General features: G+C 49.8%; 12 protein-coding genes across 12 annotated transcripts; 8 read left to right on the top strand and 4 right to left on the bottom strand.

Annotated features, from left to right (window-relative positions):
* Positions 1 to 703: 703 nt before the first annotated feature.
* Positions 704 to 1,891, top strand: AUEXF2481DRAFT_26962 (uncharacterized protein; the record flags this gene model as incomplete). Its single annotated transcript, XM_013491325.1, has 1 exon — positions 704 to 1,891. The coding sequence occupies one exon, from the start codon at positions 704 to 706 to the stop codon at positions 1,889 to 1,891; it is 1,188 nt and encodes a 395-aa protein (XP_013346779.1).
* A 39-nt stretch (positions 1,892 to 1,930) lies between these two features.
* Positions 1,931 to 3,055, top strand: AUEXF2481DRAFT_496680 (uncharacterized protein). The gene is made up of 2 exons (XM_013491654.1): positions 1,931 to 2,523; positions 2,579 to 3,055. The coding sequence occupies exons 1-2, from the start codon at positions 2,164 to 2,166 to the stop codon at positions 2,903 to 2,905; spliced, it is 687 nt and encodes a 228-aa protein (XP_013347108.1). The 5' UTR covers positions 1,931 to 2,163; the 3' UTR covers positions 2,906 to 3,055.
* On the top strand, positions 2,943 to 3,473 carry AUEXF2481DRAFT_26961 (uncharacterized protein; the record flags this gene model as incomplete). The annotated part of the gene is made up of 1 exon (XM_013491324.1): positions 2,943 to 3,473. One exon carries the CDS (start codon positions 2,943 to 2,945, stop codon positions 3,471 to 3,473), a length of 531 nt encoding a protein of 176 aa, XP_013346778.1.
* A 413-nt stretch (positions 3,474 to 3,886) lies between these two features.
* Positions 3,887 to 4,410, top strand: AUEXF2481DRAFT_62549 (uncharacterized protein; the record flags this gene model as incomplete). Its single annotated transcript, XM_013491478.1, has 2 exons — positions 3,887 to 4,175; positions 4,247 to 4,410. The coding sequence occupies 2 exons, from the start codon at positions 3,887 to 3,889 to the stop codon at positions 4,408 to 4,410; spliced, it is 453 nt and encodes a 150-aa protein (XP_013346932.1).
* Positions 4,411 to 4,886: 476 nt separating this feature from the next.
* Positions 4,887 to 5,144, bottom strand: AUEXF2481DRAFT_2526 (uncharacterized protein; the record flags this gene model as incomplete). Its single annotated transcript, XM_013491231.1, has 2 exons — positions 4,887 to 5,065; positions 5,120 to 5,144. The coding sequence occupies 2 exons, from the start codon at positions 5,142 to 5,144 to the stop codon at positions 4,887 to 4,889; spliced, it is 204 nt and encodes a 67-aa protein (XP_013346685.1).
* Positions 5,145 to 6,722: 1,578 nt separating this feature from the next.
* Positions 6,723 to 8,284, top strand: AUEXF2481DRAFT_2525 (uncharacterized protein; the record flags this gene model as incomplete). Its single annotated transcript, XM_013491230.1, has 2 exons — positions 6,723 to 6,927; positions 6,981 to 8,284. 2 exons carry the CDS (start codon positions 6,723 to 6,725, stop codon positions 8,282 to 8,284), a joined length of 1,509 nt encoding a protein of 502 aa, XP_013346684.1.
* Positions 8,285 to 9,514: 1,230 nt separating this feature from the next.
* Positions 9,515 to 11,203, top strand: AUEXF2481DRAFT_26957 (uncharacterized protein; the record flags this gene model as incomplete). Its single annotated transcript, XM_013491323.1, has 1 exon — positions 9,515 to 11,203. One exon carries the CDS (start codon positions 9,515 to 9,517, stop codon positions 11,201 to 11,203), a length of 1,689 nt encoding a protein of 562 aa, XP_013346777.1.
* Positions 11,204 to 11,672: 469 nt separating this feature from the next.
* AUEXF2481DRAFT_62577 (uncharacterized protein) lies at positions 11,673 to 14,108 on the top strand (the record flags this gene model as incomplete). The annotated part of the gene is made up of 2 exons (XM_013491479.1): positions 11,673 to 12,765; positions 12,814 to 14,108. The coding sequence occupies 2 exons, from the start codon at positions 11,673 to 11,675 to the stop codon at positions 14,106 to 14,108; spliced, it is 2,388 nt and encodes a 795-aa protein (XP_013346933.1).
* Positions 14,109 to 14,517: 409 nt separating this feature from the next.
* AUEXF2481DRAFT_496417 (uncharacterized protein) lies at positions 14,518 to 16,615 on the bottom strand. The gene is made up of 3 exons (XM_013491653.1): positions 16,179 to 16,615; positions 16,020 to 16,121; positions 14,518 to 15,963 (listed from the first exon to the last, which is right to left on the bottom strand). Exons 1-3 carry the CDS (start codon positions 16,407 to 16,409, stop codon positions 14,728 to 14,730), a joined length of 1,569 nt encoding a protein of 522 aa, XP_013347107.1. The 5' UTR covers positions 16,410 to 16,615; the 3' UTR covers positions 14,518 to 14,727.
* Positions 16,616 to 18,491: 1,876 nt separating this feature from the next.
* Positions 18,492 to 19,960, top strand: AUEXF2481DRAFT_26954 (uncharacterized protein; the record flags this gene model as incomplete). The annotated part of the gene is made up of 2 exons (XM_013491322.1): positions 18,492 to 18,571; positions 18,631 to 19,960. The coding sequence occupies 2 exons, from the start codon at positions 18,492 to 18,494 to the stop codon at positions 19,958 to 19,960; spliced, it is 1,410 nt and encodes a 469-aa protein (XP_013346776.1).
* A 388-nt stretch (positions 19,961 to 20,348) lies between these two features.
* Positions 20,349 to 22,029, bottom strand: AUEXF2481DRAFT_2520 (carbohydrate-binding module family 35 protein; the record flags this gene model as incomplete). Its single annotated transcript, XM_013491229.1, has 5 exons — positions 20,349 to 20,744; positions 20,817 to 20,904; positions 20,960 to 21,579; positions 21,631 to 21,719; positions 21,774 to 22,029. The coding sequence occupies 5 exons, from the start codon at positions 22,027 to 22,029 to the stop codon at positions 20,349 to 20,351; spliced, it is 1,449 nt and encodes a 482-aa protein (XP_013346683.1).
* A 502-nt stretch (positions 22,030 to 22,531) lies between these two features.
* Positions 22,532 to 23,903, bottom strand: AUEXF2481DRAFT_26952 (uncharacterized protein; the record flags this gene model as incomplete). The annotated part of the gene is made up of 6 exons (XM_013491321.1): positions 22,532 to 22,767; positions 22,820 to 23,447; positions 23,500 to 23,595; positions 23,648 to 23,737; positions 23,798 to 23,817; positions 23,873 to 23,903. 6 exons carry the CDS (start codon positions 23,901 to 23,903, stop codon positions 22,532 to 22,534), a joined length of 1,101 nt encoding a protein of 366 aa, XP_013346775.1.
* Positions 23,904 to 23,977: the final 74 nt, after the last annotated feature.

The following is a 23,977-nucleotide window of genomic DNA, read 5'->3' as shown; positions in this document are numbered from 1 at the left end:
AAGAAGGTGGGTCGATCCGACTTTGACAGTTTGGTTCGCACGTAACAAGAATTGATGTTGCTACGCCGATCCGCTAAGAACTCCAACATCCAGCATCCTTCGTGGCTTGGTATGCGTCGGATTGTTGCATGAATGGGGAAGGTAGCGTTGGAAGCGCTGGCCTGCCACGCCTCATAGCCATCATGTCGGGACCGCAGAACAACTGAGCACTCTGTTTGAAGCAAGCAAAAGGATTTCTTTGTGGCAGTTTTGCTGGTGATTGATGCGGCAGGTTAAGTTTGGTTGCAGAGGATTTCGCATTCCTTCGGCGCTTATATGCATGAAGGCTGGAGGGAAGCAACGATGATGAAAACACAACTTGCTGCCTTATTTGTGGCACAGCAGAATCCTACTGCGTCACAGATGCGAGTCAGGAGTCTTGAACGCCGTTTATCTATTCTTGATGTAAGCATCGATTGGTTTCTTTCTTCTCACTTGTCATTCTTTCTTCGCATTGAAATATGTCAGAAAGTGCATATCATCTTGTTGGCGACCATGAGAAGCGACACGCGACCAGACGTTCGAGGATTCTTACGACATTCACATCTTCGACTACTCTTCTGACTGCGGTCTCCTTTGCATTCTTGTATTTGACGGCGATATTCTACACACGATCTGTCAAGTACCGGGATCCTACATCAGTATTCTTCGATCCTAGTCGAGGATGTATACCTTCATACTCGACATTGCGACAACAGCAAGCAGAAGATTTCGTACTCGCATCCAGTACAGGTGCATCAAGATCAGAATCGAAAGAGCAAGGACATCGGAAGAAGCTATGTGTCGGAATACCTTCTGTAGCGAGGAACGGGACAACATATCTACTCTGCTGGAAGGTCTCTCGGAACAAGAGCGTAACGACATCCATTTCGCTGTCTTCATCGCTCAGACAGACCCTTCGGTGCACTTCGCATATCACGAGGACTGGCTACACAATCTTGCGGATGAAGTTTTGCTGTATGATTTGCCTAAGAAAAAGATGGAACATGTGATAGAGCTGGAAAAGACTGGAAACTCAAGAGAGAAGGGACTTTTCGACTACACGTATATGCTAAAGTCTTGCTATGAACAAGGAGCGGAGCATATCGCGATGTTCGAGGACGACATCGTTGCATTAGATGGATGGTACCACCGCGCAGTGGCTGGCCTAGAGCTAGCAGAGAGACAGTCAACTCTGCAAAAGGCATCCATGGACTGTAAGTTGATCCAGTATCCCCCGTCATCTACCACAAAAACTAACGATCCAAAAGTCCTCTACCTCCGCCTCTTTTACACGGAAGAATTTCTCGGCTGGAACAGCGAAGAATGGAGGACCTACCTCAGCTACTCCCTCCTCGCCACAGCCGTCCTGACCATCGCCCTAATACTGCTCCGCTGCATTTCACGAACGGCCAAGAAATCAATGACACCCTCTCTGGTACTACCGATCTACGCCATCTGCCTCCCCCTAACAATCCTCCTCTTCTTCGCCGCAGGCCGCACAACAGTCCTCTCCCTCCCTACTGGTGTAAACGAAATGCCCCGCTACGGCTGCTGCTCTCAGGCCCTAGTGTTTCCTCGCTCCTCTGCTCTCTCCATCATAAACCTGTTCCAAGACAAGAAACTGGGCTTTGTAGATTCTCTGATTGAGGAATTTGCAGATCAGAATGGAGGATTGAGATGGGCTTTGACACCAAGTGTTGTTCAGCATATCGGACGCAAAAGTTCAAAGGGAGATGATTTTGGCACCGCGAGTAAATATTCCATGAGTGTTGCGGAAAAGTTGTGGAACTTTGGATTTGAAGAGAATGATGGTGAGGAGTTGAGAAGGGAGCATTTGGAGGTTATTGGGAAGGGTATTCCTCCTCCATAGCATGTGTTCTAGAACATGGTTATTCCAGAATTTGTCTCAGCATAATGATTACCGTTTATGAATCTGAGATCTGCGCGTCGTAATCTTATGGTATGGAGGCGAGATGTGGGCAGGTGAGCCGAAAGGGTACAGCTGAGCGCAGGGATGCAAAACGGGCAAGCCACTGTCTTGATACGAGGTAAACACACAACATCTCAACAATCCTTTGACTCGAGTTTCTTTTACTCATCAACACTCACTTGAGGAAGAGGCGAGAGTATTTGAGAATCACAATGGAGTTGTCATCACAATCTACGAATTTGGCTGTCTTGGATGAAAATAATAACGAGGCATTCTTGACGACTATATCGTCCGAAACGACACCAAGAACACCATTGAAGTCGAACAACAACGGCAGAGTTCAATCAAACATAGAGAATGAATCGATACAGGTAGCTCGACGAGAAAGTCGACCAACTACTCTCCATCTCGACACTCGAATAGCAGATTCCTCTGAATCTGGATCTAGACGAGCTTCACCATCTGGCACGATAGGTGAATCATCAGCTTCATCGACGTCCAACCATAGTCGACAAGACTCTACCGCATCGTACACGCCTCTACGCAGTGCCAGAGGCTCGCTCTCCCTAGGAGTAAGAGCATGATCCCGACATGCCTACAAGCATCAAAGTGCTAATTCGATACCAGGGTACTGCTCACCATTCGCATCTGTCTCGAAGATCATCACGGTCACAATCGAGTGTCAACAGAGAAGCATGGGCACTGCCGCTTGCAAACACAGATACACTCATCTTGGTGCCTGATGCCGTGGCCACAAGGTCACCGTTGTGCACACAGACGAGTGCAGAGTGTCTAGAGACGACACAGACACAGTCAACACAGAGTCAGCCAGAGCCTCGACCAACGCGTCGTCGACGCAAAAGGTCTGGTCGGTACCGAGAAGTACGCAACACGGCGATTCTGGTTGGAGTACTCTGTGTACTTCTCGTCACAGCGTTGAGCTTGTGTAAGTAGTCGAGTGTTCTGTGTTGAACGAACAATTCGAGCTGACATGTCCACAGACTTCGCAATGGCTCTTCCCAAGGTCAAGGATATACCTGCCAGTATCCACGTCTTCATCATCGCCACTCTCATCGTGCTGGTGGCCTTTGTCCTCCTCTTCTCCTTCCGCCTCCATAAAGTCGTCGGAAAGCACAAGATCGAAAAGTCGCGTGGTCCAAACACCAGACACAGATACTCCAGGATATACCGATTGGCAGAGGGAGAAGAGAGCTTGATCCCAAACAGTCCGATTGCGGTACAGTACGAAGCGGATGACGATGTTGAAAGAGCTGAGCAAGAGTCTCCAGCTGTTGTCAGAGCTCCACCGCCAGCGTATGGGAGATGGAGAGGTAGTTATCGTATGGATCCAGAGCTTTTGCATTGGAGACGGGTGGGCGAGGCGGAGGGTGAGCAGCGGAGTAGTGTTGATACGGCGCCGCCTATGTATGCTTCACCTATGCGCTCGCGTCCAGAGGCGTCGAGTGCACCGAGTCAGGGCGAAGGTGCGACGGAGATGGTCGAGGTCGGTCGGGCATGCTAGTTTATTAGATCAATGACGATTCACGACTCCTACCTTTGTTTTATTTATTGCATCGGATGTCTGCACACTTCCAACGCCTCAGGCTCCGACAGACTTTGGTCATGAGACTCGACAGGAGCAATTGCACATGAAGCTTCACATGTAGAAGCAAATCGTCACATGAAGGGGTTCAGGAGACGGAGAAAGCTGTGACGGGAAATGGCACCGTCATTGCCAAGAGATTCACATGCCATCAGATGCCTCGGCTCCCCGGATTCGGTATACAAGCATATTGGCTCGGCGGCAGCCCTCGGAGTGCTCCTTCTTCTTGAACACTTGCTATACTCGTCCCATTTGATCTCCTACCTCTGACCACCGCTCGCATACCACTCAGACTCACTCACCCTCCCCTGCGTAACTCTTAAAACACCACAATGTCGATCGCAGACTGTACGTTCCACCTCGACCCTTCAGCTCTCCTCCCACAACATCTAGAACCTAACACAAGCATAACAGCCAACTTCCCTTCCTCGGCCGCCTTCGACGCCATCAACGAAGCCCTCTCCTCCGACTCCGAACGCAAAGACGCAATCAAAAAAGGCGGCGCCATCTTCGCCTTTACCCTCAAAAACTCAAACGGCGCATCCGAAAGCTGGCACATCGATCTCAAGGACACAGGAAAGGCTGGAAAAGGCACCGCTCCTGATGGCAAAAAGTCTGCTGGTAAGAGATACCACACCAATACTGAGACAGACAAATAAGAAACGGAATGTTTGGACTGACGAGTATCACAGTCACACTATCCCTCAGCGATGCTGATTTCGGCAAATTGGTCAAGGGTGAAGCGAACGCGCAAAAGCTGTTTATGAGTGGGAAACTCAAGGTCAAGGGGGATGTCATGAAGGCTACCAAGATGGAGCCTATCTTCAAGAAGGTCCAGACAAAGGCAAAGCTTTGAGCTTGCATGTGCAAATGGCATACCAGACCAAGCTTTTTCTTTTTCTTCTTTTTCTTCCTCGGAGGCTTTGATACCACAGAAATGACATGTTTATATCCGCATGTGAGACTAGCTGTGTACTGTGCGGAGTTAACATCATGCTGGGATGAAATGACCCAGTTTGTATAGTGATTGAAGCAGAATTGACCATTGACGTTGGGATCATTGTAGGCACTAACTATGTCAATCCTTGCTGCAAATAAAAACCGAGACTTCGGCAGTGATGTTCGAAGGTATGAAATGGATGACGTGAAGTGACTCGGAAACTTGAACCAAAGTACGCTCGATGCGGGAGGAGTATTTCTTAGGTTGCTCCAAATTGTGTACAATGGTCATAATAACATTGATTTATCTACTCTTCTCTGATTAGCTCTGCGAGTGTTCTGGCTGCGAGTTTCGTCTTACACCGCTAAGGTGCTTGCAGTCTTACCTTTCCTTCATCGCGGCTTGCTCGCAATCGCTCTGACTGCTTGCATGTCGTCCTCTCCAAGTGCTCTGATCTCGGCAAGGATCTGTCTCTGACGTTCACTCTGCTTCTCTGCCATATAGAGTCCAATTGCCGAGGGAATCATGGTCACAGGGAAGGGCTTGTTCCATTTAGATGTCAAGACAGCATCTGCAGAGTATATGTTAGCCGAGAACGAGGGGTAGTGTCAAGACCAATGTATACCTCTGATCTTCGTCCAAGCAGACATGTCGTAGCGAGTGATTATTGGGTCTTTTTGGTTGTGTGAGGTTGGCTTGGGCTAAGTCTTGGCCGTTGATGTCGTTATTGGATAAGGATACTGGTATACACTATGTAGCGGTGGTGGAAGGAGATGGCCTACGAGACGTCGTCAATCGACGGACCGATCACTAGCGCCATTTCGGCAATCAGTCTGGCCTCATTCGGGCGTCCGGACCGTGGGCATGCTTTTGATGATCCCCAGATATCCTCTTATCATGGGGGAAGTGATGCGGGGTGCTTTGATATGACTCCCATTGATCAATTTCGCACATTACAAAGCATTGTTCTGCTCGATTGGTACCCTACTGGGAGGCTTGATATTTCTGAGTCATCGTCCTCATATGGTATGTCCACACGAGAGGCTTTCTGAATGTCGACCAAGTCGTTATTTTTGTCAAGTCTCTTGCATTGACGACGGCAAAGACGGCATGCAATATCGAGTAAGCCCATCGAGTAAACTGGATGATAAAGAGCCCCGGGCGACGGCCAAGGCCGATGTCGAAAAGAAAATGTGGAGGCTCAAGAGATGGTCTCTCGTTTTCCGTCGGAAAACCTCAGGTCGGTAAACTCTCTGCTCCATCACCAGGGCAAGCCACAGCCGTCCGTGAACGGCGAAAGGAAAAGAACCCGTGAGGGAAAAGTCGTTCCTCTGACAGGCAGTCCGGTCGGAGAAGCATCCCTTGCAGCAACTGCTGCGATACCGCATGAGGTCGAGGAGGTAAGAAGTGTTTTCTTTGCGATCATTGTGTAGGGCTGATGTCGCGATCTGTAAGCATTGTCATATGATAGATCACGAATAATTTTGCTGATAAACGTGCCGCGCAATAAACCTAGTACAAACCGCCGGCAACACCTCCTATTAGCGATCACGCCTGACTAATCTCCAGGCTATACCTACTATTAGAGGTCTTGTTGAGAAGTGTTTTCCATTAGGTGTCTAGCGGACAAGCACATGCTCGTGAGCCAAAACAAAGGTGAGAATGAGACTCTGGCTTCGGGATATGATCAAGGGAGATTGAGGCAGCATGCGAAATGCTTCATTCCATCCATAAAAGCAGGATGAGCACGCCGTAAGCTGGTGGCCAGTTCATTGGTAAGCAGCAGGCAGTAAGACTTTTGAAACGCGGGAAACGCATATGGAAAGGACGGCCGATCAAGGCTTCCCCAGAGATCTGTCGTCAAGGAAGGGCGTCCATGTTCCGCATTCGGCTAGATCGTCTTACACCGAAGGACCTTGTTGCGCCTTTCATGTCAAAGGCAGGGCGCGGGTGATCGAGAGGGCGTAGCATGCCATCGGGAAATGGTGAGTCAAAAAATTGGTTCAAGAGAAACATCACATAAGTAAAAGGCGGGCTCTCACGTAAATGTAGATCCACATATTCGCTTCTCACTTACCTTCGCTCTTTACCTTCCAGCTCGAGCAAATCAAAATCTGTACCTATATATTTGTACCATATCTACATACAGAAAGTCACCCCGCACCTTGAGTCTCCCATTGGTTGCCCTTCCTCCGGCTGTTTGCTCGTCGTATCTCGACTTCAACATCATGTCGTCCGCTTCATCATATGCATCGTCTCACGGTGCCATGGCTTCCAAATTGCGAACGCTAGCATTGGGATCAAAGCCACACATCAACATTCTCCTTAACGATGAGCGTTCATCGTACTCAACTCTAGATAAGCTTTCGGGCAAGGTCGAAATAGCTGTTTCTCACAGCACGAGATTCGAAGAGATCGATATTCAATTCATCGGTATGCTTTGCGGCATTGCTCCACTTACACATGGCAACTGACTTGTCTAAAAGGAACAACAAAGACATTCTTGGAAAAGATGTCATCTACACCTGGTCTGACGGGTGGCATGTCAGCTTTCCACCAGTTCTTGAAGCTTCGACAACCCATCTCAGAATCATCCTACCCTCAACCCAGAATCTTGGAGCCAGGCCGAACTTACGAATTTCCTTTTGTCTTTGTTGTCCCTCAACAACTGCTACCCCGTGTCTGCAGACATGAGGTACACCACGAATCGGTCCGTGACTGCCACCTACAGCTTCCACCAAGCTTAGGAACAGTCACAAAACACGACGATATGGGTCCGGATATGGCCAAGATCCAATATCAAATTGCCGCTCGCATTACCGCAGCTAGTGAGATCGACGGCATTCCAAAGGAACTAGCCAAGAGGATGAAGACAATCCGCATTGTTCCCACTGTCGATGAACAGCCACCAGTCAACGTTCTTGGCCCTGACAGCGATTACATCTTGAGGGCCGAGAAGAACGTCAAGAAGGGCGTCTTCAAGGGCAAGCTCGGTACCTTAGTTATCGAGGCCGAACAACCCAGATCACTTCGTCTACCCAAGTCCTACGAACCTGAAGAGTCAACCGTCAGCACAATGGTCACTCTCAAGCTTCGATTCGACCCGTCAGACGCCAAATCTCAACCGCCTCGTCTTGGGAGTCTGGGCAGCAAACTCAAGACATCCACATGGTATGCTGTCGGTGCCCGCATGGCTGTCCCCAAGAAGAAGGATAGCGTCTATGATCACAGACAGGGTATGCACTCGATGAGCATGTCACTATCATCTCGTTGCATGGCCTCTGTAGAGTGGACATTGCGAAGAGAGTCAGCATTGGAGGATGAATGGCTTGCTCGTCGCGACTCTGGGCTCTCGAACCACGAGCTTCCCAAGTACCCCAGCCCCAGCACAAACTACAAAGGCCACAACTTCTGGACAGCAGAGATCGTCGTGCCAGTGGCACTACCCAAGGACAAGCACTTCGTACCGACATTCCACAGCTGTCTGGTCTCGCGCACCTACTCATTGAATCTATCACTCGGGATTCACTCTGCTGGTGTCGGTTTCCCTTCTGTTGACTTGAAACTTCCACTTCAGATCTCGGCTGAGGGCGAGGGTGAGGTTGACGGTCTCTCGCGAAGCGCTTCCGCTGTGGAAGAGCGACTAGCAGAGCTTGGCTTGACAGACGAGCTGCTCTCTGCAGAGCACAGAGGCAGTTGGTCAAACAACGATCTCGAGACTCCAGAGTTTACAGATCTCCCACCCGAGTATGAGGTGTACCGCAGACCCATTGTTACTGCTGCCGGCTAAAGAAGGAGTTCTGGTTGAGAGATATGGTATGGATGGTTTGATAATGGCGCTGACGACTGCTTTCGCAATGCTTTTGTTTCGGTTTAAAAAGATACCCGCAGGTTACTGGTTTGATGAGGCACAATTTAGACACACTACAGCTATAATTAACGAACATGTTATGCACTCTCACAGCAATCTGCCTTCACCATGTGCATTAGCATCCTGTATCACTTGCCAGGTTCCAAGGAGTCTCGGCTTGCTGTCGAATGTCGCCGAAGCACTATCACAGTCAGCTTCGGCGAACATTCTCGACCGCCGTGATCAGTGCCAGTGATGGATGTGCTGATGCATTATCGAGGTCCGGTTTCTTCATGGCAGCAAGTTGCACGTCACTCCAGCATGATGAATACGAATGCACGATCGGGAAAAAGAATGGACGACGATGGAGTGGTTGGGAGACGCGACGTGACGCGCTACCGGCGCCACGATTTTTGGCCAGCCAAACAGCTAGCCAGGGTGCTCCCCGAAGCAATGTTTTCCATCAGAAAATGCATCAGAGCACTCAACAACACGGGTTTTGGAAACTCTGATGAGCTTAGAATTATCTAGACGAGAATTTTACTGCCCTGTCTAAGTCTAAACTCTATAGCATCCAACGTCGAGAAATTATGGTTGGTCTATGGTCTCTACGATTTTGTTCACCTAGAGCTTTGCAATGACGGGGTGAAATTGAGTGAGATTCCGTCTATTATGACTTTCTTTGAATTGAAAACCGGTAGGATTGTCTTACATGCTGGAACTGTGTTCGGGATCAGTTTTGGACTATCAGAAATCACTCTACAATTGCGAGATTGCGTTTTATAGACAGAACAGAGTGGACAACAGCTACCAACACACCGTCATCGTTGAGAACGCCAATGCGAACTTTGGAAGCGTGCTTAAACGCCAACAGCTCATTTTGAGTCACGTCATCTCTTCGGCTTGTTATCATGTAGTGCATTACACGAAACACCTTGCACGTTCAGCATGGAATCTAATCCAATTGCTCGATGACCTTATCAAGCCTCAGCTAAGTTCGTATGATACGAGTCTATCTATCTTGGAGGCTCTGATAGGCCAATGGGGTAATTACCCGAGGTTAGCCTAAGTGATTATCAAGCTTCCCTACAATGTAACCTCAAAAGAAGGTGTTTGGCCTCTACACCCAAGCCAGTATCGGAATCGCGTGTCAACATCAAAGACAGGATCATGAGAGTCAGACTACCTATCGCGTCCGCGAGACGCGCCAGACCTGGAGTTGTCAGCGCGATGATCGAGTGCGTCACGGCGGACGTGTCGGACATTGAACAATTCTACAACTGCAACTTTTCCAAAACACGAACCCAACGATTGAAAGACTACTTTCGCGACAAATTGGTCGAGCTGAAGGCTCTTGAGTTTGATCAGCTGGATCTGGAAGACCAAATCGACTTTGTGCTACTGGAGAAGTATTTGCGCCAGCAGCTTGGAGGCCTTGAGTCTTTTGAGACTTCTCTTGAGGAGCTCAAGCCTATCCTTGAACCTTTCGCATCCGAGCTGGTTGATTTAATCGAACGGAGACAAAAGGTCGTGCCGACTACTGGGAAGTATGCAGCAGAAATACTGTCATCCGTATCGAATGATGTACAAAAGAAGAGTCGTGATATTGAAAGCGACCAACTCCGAATCAATGGTAAAGGTGCTCGCTTCGCGGCTTATCGTGCAGCGAATAACCTCGATGAGCTACAGTATTTGCTCTCTGAGTGGATGCACTTCTACAAGGGATACGACCCGACCTTCACATGGTGGACCATCGCTCCCTGCGAGGAGGCACAGAAGCAGCTACAGAACCTAGCGACAGCTGTGAGAGCCAAGCTAGTTGGAGCGACCGGCAGTTCTACCAGTGACATTGTTGGTCAGCCAGTTGGTCGAGATGGACTGCTAGCAAGTCTAGACGCTCAATTTATTGCTTACAGTCCGGAGGAGCTGATGGAGATTGCTGATAAGGAATATGCTTGGTGCGAAAGTGAGATGATCAAGGCATCCAAAACGCTTGGTTATGGGAAGGACTGGAAAGCAGCCCTTGAACATGTCAAGAACTTGTATGTTGAGCCTGGCCAACAGACTTACCTCGTTCACGAGCTTTCAGAAGAAGCAGTGGCATACGTCAAGAAACACGATATGGTCACTGTCCCACCTATCGCCGAGGAATGCTGGAGAACTTTTATGATGACGCCAGCGCGACAAAAGGTCAATCCTTTCTTCCTCGGAGGGGACGATCTGATTGTGTCATATCCGACGGACACAATGTCGCATGCAGACAAGCTCATGTCGCTGCGTGGAAACAACAGACCAATGTCGCGAAGCACTGTCTTCCACGAGCTGATTCCCGGCCACCACCTGCAGATGTACATGATTGCGCGATTCAGGTCTTACCGAAGTCTTTTCACCACCCCTTTCTGGATTGAAGGCTGGGCGCTCTACTGGGAGTTTGTGCTATGGGATCGTGGCTTTGCAAGTACTCCGGAGGAGAAGATTGGCATGCTTTTCTGGCGCATGCATCGTTGTGCTCGTATCGTTTTCAGTCTGAAGTTCCACCTGAACCAGATGACACCGCAAGAGTGTATCGACTACTTGGTCGAGAAAGTCGGGCACGAGAGGGCTACAGCGGAGGGCGAAGTCAGACGAAGTTTCAATGGCGACTATCCGCCCCTTTACCAAGCTGGGTATATGCTTGGAGCACTGCAGATTTATGCTATGCGAAAAGAGATGGTAGAAGGCGCAGGTATGGCGGAGAAAGATTTCCACGACCGCATACTCAAGGAAGGAGAAATGCCTATTGAAATTCTCAGGGCTTTGTTGCAGGAGAGGAAACTGCAACCTGGCTACAAGGCAGGTTGGAAATTTTACGATCTCTGAATACGACCCGTGTCTCTTTCAGGTCGTACAGCAATCGACCCGATGAGAGAAATATGCTCATGGTATTGTATCTTATCTCGGCTTAGGCAGAGCGTATTCAGCGACCGCCGAGATAAACAAGACTTCTTTATGCTTGATACGATACCCTGAGCGCCGCGCCCCTGTAATCACTATATTCCAACGCGCTAAGACATCACCCCGCACGTCAAGTTGCCCTATCAGTGTTGATCAACAGACCGGTTCATTGATAGTCCGTGGTCTGGTGTCTTAAGCCGAACTAGATAGCAACAACGACTAAGATACGATGTAACGTCGCATGATCATTAGTATCAACCATTAGGACGCTCTCGGCCAGCCGACGGAAATGCGGCATACAAGAATCACCCACAGGTCGCACCTGCCACCATAACTACTTTTATGTTTCTCTTGATCATCACTCTTAAGTGTCCAGCACATGCACAAAAGAACGATGAGGTTTACCAAGTCTACAGGAGCTCACGGGACCGTCGAGGAAGTCGTCGACAGTCGATCCGATGCCTTACCTAAGGCTCAAGTGCTCGATGATATCGACAAGCTACAACGAGTACATCAAAGCGATCCAAATCTTCCTGACGAGGAGATAAAAGCCCTAGACGAGGCCATTAAGACAGGAAATGTTGAGAAAGCGCTTGAAGTCGATGAGAGCTTCGCCAAAGAATCACCATATGAAGCAGTTCGCGCTGCTGTTCGAGAAACAGATGGCGGGGAAACAGCAAACACCGTACGCGTGTGGCTACTCGGATTCATCTTCGTCACACTCTCGAGCGGTATTAACATGTTCCTGAGTATGCGCAGCCCGGCAATCACCATTCCGACCGTGGTCATACTGCTGGTCGTATATCCTTGTGGCCAGTTTCTTGCCACAGTACTGCCGACGAGAAAGTTCAAGACATTTGGTCTAGAATGGTCACTGAACACTGGTCCATTCACCATAAAGGAGCATACCGTTGTGGTTCTCATGGCCAACGTTACTTACGGCTATGCTTACAGCACAGATGCTCTTCTTGCTCTGAAAGCAAAGTCACTGTACAACCTTGACATGGGGTGGGGCTTCCAGCTACTTTTCACACTCAGCTCTCAAGTCATTGGTATCGCTTTTGCTGGAGTATTTCGACGATTCTTGGTTTGGCCCGCAGCTCTGATCTGGCCCGCAAACTTCTCAATGACCACACTACTGTATGCACTTCACGACAAGAGTAAAGCCGACCCAAGCAAGGCAAATGGCTGGCAGATATCTCAATACCGCTTCTTCGTCTATGTCGCTCTAGGCTCGTTCGTCTACTATTGGATCCCTGGTGTGATTTGGCAAGGCTTGTCGGTCTTCTCATTCGTTACTTGGATTCGACCAAACAATGCGACCATCAATCAACTGTTTGGTGGTTTCACGGGGCTCTCCTTGATCCCGTTGACATTTGACTGGACATATGTCACTGCCTATCTTGGTGACCCCCTGCTTAGTCCGACCTTCTCACATCTCAATACCATCATCGGCCTGGGTATGTTCATGATCATCACAACACTGGGTGAGTTGAACTCTGAGGTAAACCATCACAATCTCTAATGAAGCATAGGTATCTCCTATACCGGCGCTCTCTACTCCGAGTATCTACCCATCAATACCTCTGCGACATTCGACAATACCCAATCTAAATATAATGTCACCAGGATCCTTGGTCCGGGCTATACTTTCGATGTCGACAAGTACCAAAAATACTCACCGATGTTCCTCGCACCCACATTTGCCCTGAACTATGGTCTGAGCTTTGCTGCACTCATAGCCGCAATCGTACATACCATCGTCTACCACCGTGGAGAGCTTTGGACACGACTACGTCTCGCCAGAAAGCAGGACCCTGATGATGTCCACATGCGCCAGATGGCCAAGTACCGCGAGGCGCCAGATTGGTGGTACGCCGTACTGTTCGCCATAGCTACTGCGTTTGGTCTTGCTACTGTTTTGGGCTATTCTTCGCAGTGCCCCTGGTGGGCGTACTTTGTCGCCATAATAATCGCATTGGTTTTCATCATTCCTTGCTGTATGATCTTGGGCATCACTAACATTCAGCTGTCGCTCAATGTCATCTCACCTTATCTTGCCGGCTTTATGATTCCAGGTCGTCCTATTGGAGTCATGATATTCAAGGTCTACAGTACAATCGTTCTAGGACAAGCGCAAACATATAGTGCTGACCTCAAATTGGCACATTACATGAAGATAGCTCCCCGTATCACTTTCTGGTCACAAGTGGTCATGTCCTGCTGGGCTTCTATCGTCCAAGTAGCAGTGATGAACTGGACACTAAGCAACATCGACAATGCCTGTGCCGCCGACCAAGCCTCCCACTTCACCTGCCCCAACGGCCGCACCTTTTTCTCCTCCAGCATAACATGGGGTGTCATCGGTCCTCAACGCATGTTCGGCCCCGGCTCCATCTACGCAGCCTTCAACTGGTTCTGGCTCGTCGGCGCCCTCCTCCCCATCACCTTCTTCTTTCTCAAAAAAGCACTTCCCTACAAATCCCTCCGCTTCCTGCACGCCCCAGTCATGCTAGGAGCTATGTCTTGGCTCCCTCCCGCTACACCTCTTTCTTTCACCTCTTGGGCTTTTGTAGGTTTAGTCTTCAACTGGTGGATCCGAAGACGCTGGAATGGGTGGTGGAGGACCTACAACTATATCACAGCTGCGGCATTGGATTCTGGATTGATCATTGCGACGTTGGTCATCTTCTTTGCGATTACTTTGCCAGAGGTCAATGTGCCTGAGTGGTGGGGTAATGTGGGGGTTTTTGAGACGATGGATTCGTTGGGTACGGCGATTAGGAAGACTGTTGGTGAGGGTGAGACGTTTGGGCCGAAGCGTTGGTAGAGATGTATTTGATGATACGTTTTCACATGGGTATGAGCAAAGCCAGAGTCCACGATTGGTTGATTGTTTGGCATGTCAAGAGTCCACCGAGCGTGCAGACAGATCGGCCATAGTATACCACCATAATACAGAGCTCTGGATTAGTGTTTGTACTGACAGAGCATCGAGTATCATCGTAAGGAGTATAAAAGTAAGTCATTGCTGAATATTTTCATTATCTAAATTACGTTTCCCCCCCCTTTTCCTGCTCCATATTACCCCTGCGCTTGCCACGAATTAGTTTTCGTCCATTCCTCTTCATCATCTGCCGTACATCGTAAAGGGGGTATCGTGCCTTTTTTGCCCCCAATTGACCTTTTGATTTCCTTTTTGACGCCAAGAATGTAAGACAATATTGAGAGCGATTTTCAAGTAAGAGAAAATGAGATGAAAAAAGTTTTAGCCCAAGGAAAATTTAGTGTTACAAAGAACACTGCAGATTAAGCCTCGCTTTGTTGGAACGCCATCTAACCAGAAAGAAGTTGAAGCGACAGTAGGAAAAGAGAATTCTGAAGTTCGACACACGTGAAGGGAAGCTCATCGCACAGAAGAGAGGATGGCTGAAACGAAACACGAAAGATCAGAGACTGCCTTTGCTGGGCTCGTGTCCTGACTTCTTGCCATGATTCGAGCTCAAAGAGCCCGAAGTGTTCTTTTGCTGACCAGAACCAGAGGAGGGTCGATGTTGCTTATCGTCCTTTTGCTGCGTACGACCGTGCCTCTCAAGTGTAGTGGCATGTGGAGTCGATGGCACAATCTTGGGTTCCGGGTGCTGCAGCGGTGGATATCTTGCTGACACCTGAGCGGATGTGTACTTTCGGTCTGCACCAGCAGTGGATTGGGTGGTGGCTTCCACAGTGTTCAAAATGGGTAGTACTTCGGTTCCACTGGCGGTTGTGGACCCCCAGCCGTAGTAGGAGGTCGGGTCTGTGCGATCGTTGGTATTCATGTTTGGCAGGGAAGGATCACTGTTGTTGATGGCCGTGTAGCGAGCGTAATTTGTGGGTAGCAACATTCCAGTGTTGAGTGAAGGGAGCGACGAGGAAGTGGCTGTGTAGTAGGTAGGCTGTGCAGCTCCGGTGGAAGTTTGAATGGCGGCCAAATTGTCATTGGGTGTGGACACGAACATTGCAGTAGACATAGGAGTAGCGTCTTGACCGAGAGCAGGCAGGTTTGCTGAAGTTCCGACGAGGCCTCTTGTCACTGGTGGCAGCATCATACTGGCCTCAGCAAGATCGTGAATCGAGGGCTGACGGCGTTCGACGCCATCAACGGCCCACGAACCACTGTTGCTTCTGCTGTATGGTCCACTGATACTCAGGCTAGAGAGTCTGGCACTGATGGGGCTGCGAATGTCGTTGTCAGGTGTGATCGAGGTGCCGACGAAGTTGGGAGCGGGTAAGCGGCGCTCAAGAGGAAGAGGAAGCGATGACTGCAAGGTGCTCATATTCAGGGGAGAAAGAGGTTCATTCGAGTCGCTCGAGATTTTAGACACTGGCGTAGGGTACTCATACGACGATGAACCTTCCTGTTGGTAGTAACTGACTGCGGTACCAGTTCGGTTTCCAGATGTCCAAGCACGGGACTCGTCGCTGAGTGCGTATGTAGGAGTATCAATGTCGTAAGTGTAAGCGGGAAGCGACGTTTGCGAATATCCAGATCTACCATGTGCAGGTACGGATGAAGATCTGTTGTCAGTTGGGTATGCAGGATATCCTCCACCGTTTGATGATACAGGACTGTATGGAGAGATTGGAGCCATAGGTGATGGTCCTCCTACCGAGGTATCAAGGTCGAATGTTTGACTTGTGCCTACCTGTGAGTGGAAAAGGTCAAATTTGATCTGAATGCACAAACAAGCGAATGCCATACCCTGTGATAGCTGCAAGTGCTAGCATCAACTCCTGCACTTCGACATGCCTGACAAAGTAGCCCTCCACTGCACTTAATCTTTCGTCTCCTACAACGTCCGCACTAATGTTATCAGTGAATGGTCGGTGATCGGGCTCATCGGTGTCTTGATCTACTCACTGCCATTGAGGTACGCTTCCTGGCAGAGCCTTGATCGCTGTCTTGATCTATATCGTAGATAGGAGTCGCAAGAACATAGGTTCTTGACTCGTTACGAGGGTCTGGTCTGGTTGTGTATGGTACGTAAGGAACACCTCGAACTCCAGCATGAATAGGGCCACGTGAAGGTCGTCGTTCTGACTGCTGCATGCCGTCATAATCGTAGTGGCCCTTCTGATAGGTTTGAGCCATGTTTGTGTGTGTCGCAACCAGTCTTTGTCAAGGGGAAGCAAAAGGCAATCAATAAGCAAGGATTGGGCATAGACGATCAGTTGAACAAAAGCACAGCAGAATCAGAAAATGAAAAGCACCAGAACTGGAATAACATCTGAGAGCAAAGCACCAATCTTTTATGATTCCGCTAAGATTTACTGTCTTAGGGCTCCATACGGATGGAATGTGATCGCTCAAAAATCTAACCCAGTTACTCGCAGTGAAGAGGAGTGTGCCCCCTGGTGTTGAAGTCCGATATGTACCGGGCTTCTGGTTTATCCAACGGCAGCTCCATCAAAGCTCTCGATGTCGTTGGATCTGGTATCGCATGAGCACATCTCGTTTCTGACCGTAGCACCTGCTTGGCTGCAGGGCGACGCAATGAGCCGTGTCATTGGAGAAAGGACATGAGGAATTGCGTCCCCGGGCTTTGACGCTCTTTAGAAGCGGGGAGCCCGGATAAGAGTAGACAGAACGTGCGCTGTATTCGTTTGAGCTGATCAAACGGAAGCAGAGCGAGACCTGTTGAGTTGCCACTCCTGCAAGCGTACGCGGGGTGTCGAGACAGCATACTGCAGAGCGTAGAACGATAACACGTAGTGGTGAAACGCGAAAGAGCCCAGACTATCTATTATGCATCAGTCAGACACAAGAACTAGGACCGAATGCGAAGATTCTGTGGTTCATTATCGCCTCGTATAAGAGCGCATGCATGTGCAGATGACATGTCCTCAGCCTTGAGAAAGAGAGGCATTATATTGTAAGCGCCGCAGGGATCAAGCCGGCGGTGAACGTGCGGTGGGCATCAAGACTGTAGAATGGCAGCGAGTAAACAACGACTTCACGGTGAAGCAAAGAAGCCACGGGTATAAGCATGACTCTAGAGGCGCAAAGGGAGGTGGTGGTCTCAGAGCATATGGTACGAGAGAGTCAGTCAATGGCTCAAGCGGAGATGATATGTTGTACTGTCTCTGAAACAGGGGTTTGACCAAATGATAGGCTGGTGCTGTACTGATGACAAGTGGCAGCAGCAAGGTGCCGATTGGCGACACTGAACAGGGCGCATGAGCGAACCAGATATTGGCTACGCAAGAGGCGAGAGCGAATTTGACAAGCAAAACACGAACGGGTAGTTGCAGTCTGAGGCTCGTGTGGCTGATGAGAAGATCGGCCCAGGTGACGATGCTGGATGAGTGCCGCTGAGGGGCTGTGGCCCGCACAAGTCTCTGCCTAGAAACCGAATGAATTCTGGAGACCCATACGGTGGTTAACACAGGCAAGAGAGAAATCGGTTTGAAGATCCTGACAAGTATAAAGGCGACGAACCATGGAATCGGAGCATGTTAGCGCACTTGGAGCAGGGATAAAGCAGGAGGACCGAAGCAACAGATTGTTGAGAGGATCCAAGCACTCGTGCGGTCAACGAATACTTTGCTACAAGAGCATGCACAACGAGGCAGGTGATGAGAAGGTTGCCATTTCATTGGAAGAACAGGAGGCATGTTTTGGATTCGGAGGAAGTCTTTCTGGAGTGACACGATGCAGTTTGCAGGACAGAGCGGCCGGCTGTCAAAGGTACAGGCCGCTTCATATCTCTCGGAGGTGCGGCATGAGCAGCCGGGGACGCTTGTGCAGGTCCGGACATGCAGAGTCGAGCATGATGGTAGCCGGGAAGGCGGGCGATGTGCAGAGATCATGTCGTGGAACTGCCAGCTCAAATTGAGAGCTCCCTTCCTTGTAAGGACGACTTTGTATGGAGCAGATAGCGTTTGCTAGACAGCGTTGCGACTCTCTATCAGAGTCACAGGCAAGATATGCAGCTGTGAAAAGGCACAATGATGTTCCAGCTTAGAGAGCGCGTTCGGGAGCCGGGACATGTCAAGACTCTCGATGAACATGCTTTGGTCTCGGAGATTGTTGTGCCTTGCAGCAGCGAATAGTTGAGCTGGTTTCGTTGGTGGAGTGCTCTGTAAGACGTCCGGCGATGACGGGCCGACGGGCGCGAAGTATAACGCGTCACTCTCGCTCTTGTCGCGCTCTCTGCGACATCAACAGCAAAAAATGTCAGTCCTGTTAGAAACGTCCGCTGGTGACATTACCATCGACTTGTATGTTGATGAGGCACCCAAGACATGTGAAAAGTAAGTGCGCATCCGTCGTCACCATACCAAACGCTGATCAAAATTGCTAAGACTCGCAGCTTCCTGAAATTATGCAAGATCAAGTACTACAACTATTCGCCCGTCTATAACGTCCAACCGAACTTCTCATTCCAATCTGGCGACCCCATTGGCCCTGATGCGCCCGAAAGTGATGGCGGTTCTTCAATATGGGGTCTTCCTGACGGTGTCACAAAGAAGACGTCAAGACCCGAGTCCATGACTTTCAAGCCCGAGTTCAGTCGCAAGAGGAAGCACACAGAGAGAGGCACCATCAGCATGGCAACAACCGCCTCGACGATAAACCCGGATGATCGCTTCGCTGCTAGTCAGTTCATCATCACTCTTGGTGAGAACCTGGACCTACTCGACGGCAAGGCTGCCATCTTCGGCGAAGTCGTGGAAGGCTTCGATGCTCTCGAGAAGATCAACACCGCATTCATCGACGACAAGGGTCGCCCGCTTAAAGACATACGTATCCTTCATACAGCCGTCCTTGACGATCCATACGACGACCCTGAGGGTCTCGTCGAGCCACCAAAAAGCCCTGTCCCGACAGCAGGCCAATTGGCTACCGTGCGCATCGCGCATGACGAAGAGATTGCCGAGAATACCGACCCGGAACAACTCGAGAAGCTACGCCGCGAGCGTGAAGCACGCGCCCAAGCCTTGACCCTTGAGCTCATTGGTGATCTACCCTTCGCCGACGTCACGCCTCCTGAACAAGTGCTGTTCGTCTGCAAACTGAACCCTGTTACTCGCGACGAAGACCTTGAGCTCATCTTCAGCCGCTTCGGCAAAATCCTGTCATGCGAGGTCATTCGCGACAAAAAGACTGGTGACAGCTTACAATATGCATTTATTGAATTTGCTAGCAAAGAAGACTGCGAACGTGCCTACTTCAAGATGCAGGGCGTTTTGATCGATGACCACCGCATTCACGTCGACTTTTCACAGAGTGTCAGCAGGCTCGCTGACGTTTGGCGCGATACAACCAATTCAAAGACTGCCAGAAAGAAGGGCGGATTCGGTGGTATCGCTGGTCTCGAAGCAAAACGTCACTACAGGGAAGGCGAGAGATTCGGTGGTCGTAACAGCCGTGGTGAACGCTACGACTATGTTTTCGACAAAGACGGCAAGCGCAGAGACGGTGGCAAGGACGACCGAGAGAGGAGTCCTATGCGAAGTCCGCCACGTCGGGAGAGGGACCGTAGCCCGCCGCGCCATGAGAGAGACAGAAGCCCAGCACGCCGTGATAGGGATCGAAGCCCAAGGCGTGATCGTGACTATAAGAGAGACGATCGCCGCGATGACAGAAGGCGTGGCGGGGATCGCTACCACGACGATACATACAGGAGATCAAGGCACTAGGGTATATAGCCACTAAAACAACACGATTCACGACTGCATTTCGTTCCATCGGTCCACCCGTCGCAATGCAGCAATATGTTCGACCCACTATCAAGAGCACGGAGAGCATGAGACTTGAAGTCTTCCAATGGGCAAAACTGTTCTTCAGAAGATCATGTGCCTTGCATCAGCTACTTCTGAGCTTGACGTTGAGCCTGGGAAGGCAAAACCGGGATCACTCTCTCAAACTCCATGAACCGTTAAATAGTATGTCTTCTATGTAATCGACTACTTGCTTAGTGCCCACCATGCAAGAGTGAATCACACTGTTCAGTTTCATGAACACTTTTATCTGGCAAAGTCCTACTGTATCTCAAGCACCGCATCTCCACACCTATCTGTCCTCCTTCTAATCCTCGGTAGGATACACAACAATTCTATCCAAATCCGCCCCTTTAACATCAATCCCATTCCACAACCCTCCAACCTCCACGCTATTCACCCCCTCATCCAACCAAACCTTCAATGGCGTCGACAAAACGACACCTTTATGCGTATCCCTTTGATATAGCGTCTGCATGCCCGTCACATTTCCATTCACAACCACGGAAGATATACGACGAAGTGCCCAAGGCGTCTTTATACGATCGGGAGAGCCGCCGGGTTGGTCGCCGAAACCCATGTCGTCGGTGTTTTGGTAATAGAAGGAGAGCCAATGGTGGGAGCCATTGCTAGGGATGTGGAAGGTTGCTGTGGATGTGTTGCCGGAGATGTTGGTGATGATTGTGTTGTTGGATGCGAAATTCTGATAGCAAAGAGGGAAAATGATTAGCAATGTAGGGGTTGAGGTGGCGAGGGGAAGGGAGAAAGAACTTACAGCTTCTTGCTTATATGCGTCTCCAGATGTTATCGCATCGATGGCGTAGTAGGGAGTTCCGTTTATGGGTGTATATTCACCAGTTTTGCTGTGACACTGTCAGTTTCTCTCATAGCGAAAGTCGGAGATAAAATCAAACTTACACATCAAGATCGTAAACATCCCACCACTCCAACTTCAAACTCTTCGCCTCATCATCAATATCTACCGGCAACCATATATATCTACTCTCCCACAAACTATTACTATCCCACTGATCACCCAAATACAACCAAGTAGTCCGCTTGGTCCCACTAATCCTCAACGAAAATCCAGATTGAGAATTATACGTCCGAGTATTGGGTGTAGCGACGAAAAAGGGTTGACTCCATGGTCCTTCTAACTTGTCTGCTCTGAAAGCAACGACGTTGTTGGGTCGATAGCCAGTTTTATGAGACATCAAGGCATAGTATGAGGAATTTGTTTGAATGATCGTGGGGGCTTCGAGGTCGTATTTGTCGAATCTGTGGACGATGTTTTCAAGCTCAGTGTTTGAGGAATCGTAGGCGGCGAGGTAGACATCTCGAGCTTCTTTTCTGTCGCCGTTGCTGTACATGGCGTAGGATTTTTGGGTCTTGTAGTCTGTAAAGGTGCCAAAGTCTTGAGACCAGTTTCCAAAAGGCGCGGTGGCGTTGAGGAAGGTGTAGGGACCTGTTATGTTGGGGGAGATTGCTAGACCTTGGAGGAGCCAGCCGTAGGTGCTGTTGTCTGCGTGCCAGTGCATCTAGTACTGGAATTAGATAGACGCGGACAGGAGGGAGGGGTGGACATGTACATGGTATTGATCATCATTGGCATTATACAACACCTTCGGTCTTTGAATGATCTTGTCGGGAGCAATATACGGGTGATCTTCGATAGGTTCTTGCATCATCATCAGCATGTATTCCTAAATCAGAAAGTATCGCGTCAACCCACCAAGAGCCAGACCGTGGGAGGTCCAGGTAGCAAGATCATCACTGCTGTAGACAGACACACCGCCACCTTCAGTCTGCCCCTCAATCTTGTACTCGCCAAACAGATAGAACTTCCCATCTTTACCCACAGTCACACCTCCAGCATGTGCATTGACAAGGTTTCCATCGGTATCAATCCATCTGGCACCGGGAACGATGTACTTGGCCTGAGCAGCAGCAGCAAGCAAAAAGTACGAGAGTGGTTTCCATCCAAACATTATGAGATACTGACCGAAAAGATCGGTTGTTGAACCGACACGTGTTGAAGAGCCTGTTATACAAGTGGTCAAAGAACAACTCCGGTGTATTTTGTCCCGAGCAGCATACGAGAAGGATGCACCAGGACTATACCAAGGTTTGCGGGGTACAAGGAATGAAGGCGCTGTAGTCGTTCCTTCTCGTGATAATTTATCCGTGGGTGATGGTGCCAAGAAGGATATGCATGATCCAAGACGTGGGGGAGAAGCTGGAGATGGTGATCTTTCACAGAGAGGAGGAAGGTGCTACACAAGGTTAGTTCATTTAACCCGAGCACCGAGCTGTCGATCTCGTGCTTTGCTGCTTGGATCATGTCTTCGTCTCCCCACCTAGTTCGTGCACTCGAGAAGTATGGGTATCCAAAAGAGATCATCAATAAGTGTCATTCTTTGGCTGTTGTCGTATCTAGTCCTTGCTTTTTTGTACAGATTCATGTTCCATCGTATAGCTTTTTGCTTTCGTTTACTTCTTGAGGAGCTTAGCCAACTCGCTGGCGACAGCATCGCCGACCTCGGCAGTCTTTGCCTTGCCGCCAATGTCGCCAGTCTTGATGCCTTGCTCGATGACAATCTTTACGGCCTCGTCGACTGACTTGGCAAGTTCGGGTTCTTGGAGGGAGTACTTGAGCATCATGCCGACGGAAAGGAGCATAGCAACGGGGTTGACAACGCCTTGACCGGAGATATCGGGTGCGGAACCTGGTGTTGAAATTAGTGGGAGATTTTTGAGTGACTTGTTCAAGCAGCATACCGTGAATGGGCTCGTAGATACCGTTGCACTTGCTCTTGCCGTCGGGGACACCACTGAGTGAAGCGCTGGGCAAAAGACCCAAGCTGCCGGGTATGACTGAGGCCTCGTCGGAGATGATATCACCGAACAAGTTGCTGGTGACAACGACACCGTTGAGGGCACGAGGGTTCTTGACCATGATCATGGCAGCGCTGTCGATGAGCTGGTGACCAATCTTCAACTGAGGGAACTCTTTCTCCATGACCTCTGTGACAACCTTTCTCCACAGTCTGCTGGTGGCGAGCACGTTGGCCTTGTCCAAACTCCAGACGGGGGCTGGAGGGTCCTCGGCAAGGGCGAGGTTGGCAGCGAGACGGGTGATGCGCTCGATCTCGGGGCGCGAGTAAGGCTCGGTGTCCATGGCGTAACCCGAACCATCGTCCTCGACGCGGTCACCGAAGTAGATACCACCGGTCAATTCACGGACAATGTTGATGTTGACACCACGGCAGACTTCGGCCTTGAGAGGCGAGCCCTCGATGAGCGAGTCTGAGGCGAAGAAGCATGGTCTAAGGTTTCCGAATGTGCCCATCTCCTTGCGCAGCTTGAGGAGACCCTGCTCGGGACGCACTGCTCCAGTTCCCCATTTCTGTGACTCGTCAGATTGTGTGTTTGAGACTCGAGCTTCTTTCAAGACGTACGGGGCCACCAATGGCACCAAGAAGGACGGCATCGGCTGACTTTGCGGCGTTGAGAGCCTCGTCGGTAAGAGGGATACCGTGTGCGTCGATTGAAGCCTGTGTACTTGTAAGCGCCTTATTTGTTCGAACGTCGCACGAGGAGACGTACACCACCAAGCGGTTGCTCGTCGAAGTTGAAGGTAATATCCTTGGACTCCTTCTCAATCACCTTGAGGATCTTGATGGCCTCAGCTGTGACCTGAGCACATGGGAAGTGAGTAATTTGGTCTGGGTAATTATGTCATCGCTGTGCTCGTACCTCAGGACCGCAGTGGTCACCTGTTGCAAGTCAGTGTTGGTCAATTGCCTTCTCACTGACGCACCTGTGACTTACCGGCGAAGACGACAATGTTATATGAAGGCATGTTGGTATTATGTGTGTGTTGTTTGAGAGTAAAGATGTTGCGACCAAGTTTCGTCTACACTTTCTGTCCACACG

Source organism: Aureobasidium subglaciale (genome assembly GCF_000721755.1).
Source record: "Aureobasidium subglaciale EXF-2481 unplaced genomic scaffold scaffold_3, whole genome shotgun sequence".
In the NCBI taxonomy this organism is placed as follows: Eukaryota; Fungi; Ascomycota; class Dothideomycetes; order Dothideales; family Saccotheciaceae; genus Aureobasidium; species Aureobasidium subglaciale.
The sequence above is the reverse complement of the archived record's forward strand: the minus strand, read 5'-3'. Positions and strand labels throughout refer to the sequence as shown.